Source organism: Carlito syrichta, unplaced genomic scaffold (genome assembly GCF_000164805.1).
Source record: "Carlito syrichta isolate Samal-C Ts95f unplaced genomic scaffold, Tarsius_syrichta-2.0.1 Scaffold304681, whole genome shotgun sequence".
Lineage (NCBI taxonomy): Eukaryota > Metazoa > Chordata > Mammalia > Primates > Tarsiidae > Carlito > Carlito syrichta.
The window spans coordinates 144,732-149,574 of NW_007248777.1; the positions used below are offsets into that span (position 1 = coordinate 144,732).

General features: G+C 60.3%; 1 protein-coding gene across 1 annotated transcript in view; it reads left to right on the forward strand.

Moving 5' to 3' along the window:
- RIPOR3 (RIPOR family member 3) overlaps positions 1-3,987 on the forward strand; it is a 28,507-nt gene extending 24,520 nt beyond the window's left edge. The window contains 5 exon segments of the mRNA XM_008060630.1: positions 401-668; positions 937-1,139; positions 1,287-1,370; positions 3,406-3,496; positions 3,887-3,987. Coding sequence (XP_008058821.1) covers positions 401-668; positions 937-1,139; positions 1,287-1,370; positions 3,406-3,496; positions 3,887-3,987 — 747 coding nt within the window.
- The last annotated feature ends 856 nt before the right edge of the window (positions 3,988-4,843 follow it).

Genomic DNA, 4,843 nt, shown 5'->3' on the forward strand with positions numbered 1-4,843 from the left:
CCCCAGAAAGGCTGCCAAGTCTCGGCCGGCAGCCTGGGCTCTCCTGTCCCTGCCCGAGCGTCCCCACAGCACGCATGGGGCGTTTCTCGCCTCGGCTCGGGTCCTCCCTTCTCGCGGAGGGCGGCCGCCCGGGGCGGACTCTGGGGCCGTCCGCCTGCTACGTGAGCGGCCGGGTGCTTTCTGGGGCGAGGGGGGCTTGTGGCGAGGAGCAGCCGAGGCCCGCCGGGCGCCTGGAGGGTGGGCTGGACCCCTCCCTCGACGCAGAGCTGGGGCGTTTGTGAAGCAAGTCACGGGGCCAGAGGGCGGGCTCCAAGACCACCCGGCTGCTCTCCGGCACACACTTGCCCGGACCTCACCTCCAGGATGGGTTCAGGTGTCTGTTTCGGGTCTGCAGAGTCAGCAGGGGTGCTCCTGCCCGGGCACAGGGGACACCGCACCCTGGCGCCCGGAGGCCATCGAGCAGCACTGGCCGAGGCCTTGGTTTCCCTGACGCCCTCTCCCTGCAGTGTGCCGCCGGCTACTGGAGCAGGTGCTCAGCTGCAGCGGGCTGCTGCCCTGCCCCGGAGCCCCCGAGGAGCAGCCCATCACCTGGTTCCAGTTCCACGGGTACCTGCAGCGACACGGCGTGTCTGACTTGGAAAAGCACCTGGCCCGGCTCTCCAAGGAAGGTAGGGCAGGTGCCAGAGCAGGGCCTGGGTCCTCGCCACCCCAGACGCCCCTCGGCTGTGCCCCTGGACCCTGCCTCTTCCCCAGCTGCTCTGAGACCCCAGGCTGGGGGTTTATAAACCTCCAGGAGGGCATCCTTTGCCAGGAAGCCTCCTGGACCCCGTCGGGGCGGGCCTGGCGGTCACTCTGCTTGCCCTGGGGTCGACGGGAGCCGATGGCACCGGCTGTGCTGCCGGCTCGGGGACCCTGCCACCCCGTCCTGTCTTCCAGTGTCCCTCGTGGAGGAGCTGCAGTGTGGAAGCGCGGCCCGGGCCGTCCGGAAGCTGCAGGGCAAGCGCCTGGGCCAGCTGCAGCCCCTGCCCCAGACCCTGAGCGCCTGGGCGCTACTGCAGCTGGACGGGCCCCCGAGGGCATGCAGGGCGGCTGGTGCTCGCCTGGCCAGTGCTGCCAGGGACAGGAGCTTCCGGGAGAAGGTATGGCGTCCGGGGAAGGGATGGCCCCTGCGCCAGGGTATGGAGGGAGGCGGTTGTTCTCTCTGAGAGACCACAAGGAAGGACCACGAGGCTGGAGGGACCCAGCAGGGCTGGCCCTGCCCCCACCCACGGCCGCCGTCCCCCTAGGCTCTTCTCTTCTACACCAACGCGCTGAGCGACGGCGATGCCAGGCTCCAGCAGGCCGCGTGCCTGGCGCTCAGACAGCTCAGGGTGAGTCATGCTCCCCGGGGTGACTAACAGGGGCCTGCTTCTGGCTAGTGTGAGTTCAATTAACATCATGATTCCACCGGGACCAAAAAAAAAAGGGAAATCACTGCCAGCAGGAAGAGCCTCAACAAGTGGTTTCAGAGAAGCAGGGGTCACCCCACCACCCACGACTCTGCCTGCCATACCTAGCGAGCATCTGGTCAGGCTCTGGTCCACGTGTGTGCAGGCGGCCCGGGGCGCTGGCTTCCGGGCTCTTGACTTATAGGGTTTACGACTTTCAACTAAAAACACTTTAGGCCAGCTCACGCCTGTCACCCCAGCACTTTGGGAGGCCGAGGCGGGAGGACTACTTGAGCCCAAGAGTTCGAGACCGGTTGGGCACGGTGGCTCAAGCCTGTAATCCCAGCACTTTGGGAGGCCGAGGCAATATGACTGCCTGAGCCCGCCAGTTCAAGACCAGCCTGGGCAACACGGTGAGCCCTCGTCTCTACAATAAATCAAAAGAATTAGCCAGGCTTGGTAGCGAGAGCCTGTAGTTCCAGTACTTGTAAGGCTGAGGCAGAAGGATCACCGGAGCCCAGCAGGTCGAGGCTGGGGTGGCCTTGAGCGTGCCACTGCACTCCAGCCTGGGCGATGGAGTGACTCCGACTCAAAAAAAAAAAAAAGTTCAAGACTCATCTGGGCAACATAGTGAGTCCCCTGTCTCAACAAAAAAATTTTTTAAAAACTAAAGTACAATCAGCTCATTATGAAAACAAAAGTGTAAAATATAGAGATGTAAAAGAGAATAAGTCACCATCTTATTACATAACCACCGCTGACACTTTGGTGTATTTCTTTTAAGTGTGTGGGTGTGTGTAAGCATTGAAAACTGTTGATAGGCCGGGCTCGGTGGCTCAGCCTGTAATCCCAGCGCTTTGGGAGGCCGAGGAGAGTGGATTGCCTGAGCCCGTGGGTTCGAGACCCACCTGGGCAACTTGGCGAGACCTCTTCTCTACAATAAGTCAAAAAACCAGCTGGACGTGGTAGCGCGTGCCTGTAATTCCGGATACTCGGGAGGCTGAGGTGGAAGGATCGCCGGAGCCCAGCAGGTTGAGGCTGCTGTGGCTGGGAGCGGCCACTGCACTCCAGTCTGGGCAACACAGTGAGACTCCAACTCAAAAAAAAAAAAAAAAGAAGAAGAAAACTATTGATATTCAACATAGTCTAAAAACAGTGAACGAGAACTCCTGGCATTCGGCTGGCCGCCCTCCTGAGTCCTCTGTGAAGGGCCTGTCAGTGGGCACCTTCATGCAAGCTGCCCACCCATTCTCACATGCAGGACATGCAGGCTTCCCCTCCATTTTAAAAATCGTAATTAATGTCCTTATGAGCATCTTTGTGCATAAAGATTTGTCAAAAACACACAGAGCTCTGAATAATGTTCCTAGACACCCCCGATTCCAGGACAGGGTTTTGAGATCCGATGCAGCCCGCGCATGGATCCCGTGGTAGGAGGAGACACCTGCTTCCCGTGGCCTTGCCTGCATTTGCAATGCTGGCTGTAAAACCCCGCTGCCCAGTTGCTGGACAGTTCGGGACAGACTGACTCACAGGCCTGTTCACTCTGGGAGGAGCCAGGCAGTTCTGAGGAGCACTGGCTGGGATCAGGAAAGCTGCAAGGGTGGAGCACCCCACAGAACAAGCAGTCCTGGGCACGGGGGGCTGATCCTGGCATGGGCTGCCCAGGGTGTGGGGTCGGGAGATGGGGTAGGCAGGCCTGGAAGGGAGCAGGCCTCCTGTTCCATTCGGCCCCACAGAGGCGTCCGTGGAGACAGGCTCTGCCCACGGCAACTAGCAGTGACAGGACTGAAAAGGCTTCCAAAGCCCAAAGGGGCCTCCGATGGACCCCAGGCCCCATAAGCAGCCTGGAAGCCTCGAGAAAGGGAAGGGCCGAGGCCCGGGGACCCTGCAAGACTGGTCCCACGCTGATCAGAGTGGATGCCCCCTGCCACTGAAAGTATCCCCGATGAACCCCGTTTCTCCTGACCTCCAACAGGGCATTGAAAGCATCGACCAGCTCGCCAGCCTGTGCCAGTCTGATCTGGAGGCCGTGAGGGCAGCAGCCCGGGAAGCCACACTGTCATTCGGTAGTGTCGCTGTCATGTGCATGGCCGCAGGGTTCCCGGGGCTTCTAGAGGCCCTGTGGGGGGGGCACACGCAGTTCTCATGACAGCAGGGCCTGGGCCACCTGGGATGGGCCATCACGGCCCCAGGCAACCAGCCTGCAAGCTTAATATATCCTGGCCGCCGCAGGGCTCCTCCCCTAGGGATGGCGGGGGCATTCTCTATCTCCTTAAACTTCTGTTTATTATGGCCTGTGGTAACAGAAGTCAGAGGCAAGGCCTTCAGGCCATGTGGGAGCCCTCCAGAAGCTACTCCCCTGCCCCTCTAGAGGCCCGGGACCCTCAGTAAGCACTAGGACCACCCTGGTCCGGCAGGGTAGGAGGCAACCCAGTGACAGAGCGCTTGACTTTCAGGTGAAAAAGGGCGACTCGCTTTTGAGAAGATGGACCGACTCTACTTGGAACAAGGAGAAGCCTTTTCCCAGGAGGCAGATGTTGAAATCACAATATTTTAAAAAGCCTTGGTGGATGAGCTCAAGCTGGCATCTTTTTGTTTTGCTGCCGCCCAGCCTGGACACCGGGCCTGAGCCTCAGGTGGATAAGCCGTGCTCCCCCGGGGCCTGGGCAGCCAGCTATCCACGGAGGCTCTGGCCACTCGCACGACCCCAGGTGCTGCCAGGCTTGTGTGCGGGTGGCACCGCACAGCACTTCCCAGGCTGCAGCCACTGAGAGTGTTCGCCTGACTCCTGGCTTCGAGAAAAGCTCTGACCTTCCCGGATGCAGATGTAAGCCGGCCAGCCATGCTGCACAGGGGCCACGGCCAGGCAACTGAGGCCCTAGAGGAACAGCTTGAAGACCCGCAGTACAGAACCTGCGGCCTCTGCACAGTGGCGGGCTTAGCACTTCTGGGCCCACAGACCTCGGGCCCACGGCTAACAGGGGGCCGGCCCTGCTCACAAAGGCTGCTCAAGTCACTCCAGTGAGGGTGGCAAGGTCACCATGCGCAGCAGCTCGAGGAAAAGAAGACCCGCTTGCCAGGAGCTATGGGCACCCCAGGTGGTGAGACGGTTCCCCTGGGTCACACCTGCAACATGGAATCCAACTCTCGAAGCAGGAACTTAGGGCCTGGTGAATAAACTGCTCCAGAAGCCATAGATGGTTGGAAAAAAGAGTTCATGGAAGAACCTGTTGCTTTAAAGAAAGAAAATTCCTTTCCGATTTAAGCCTATTAGAAAACCAAGCCGGGCTCGGGGCTCAGCCTGTAATCCCGCGCCTTTGGGAGGCTGAGGTGAGTGGATTGCCTGAGCCCGCGGGTTCGAGACCCGCCTGGGCAGCGAGACCTCATCTCTACAGTAAATCAAAAAATCGGCC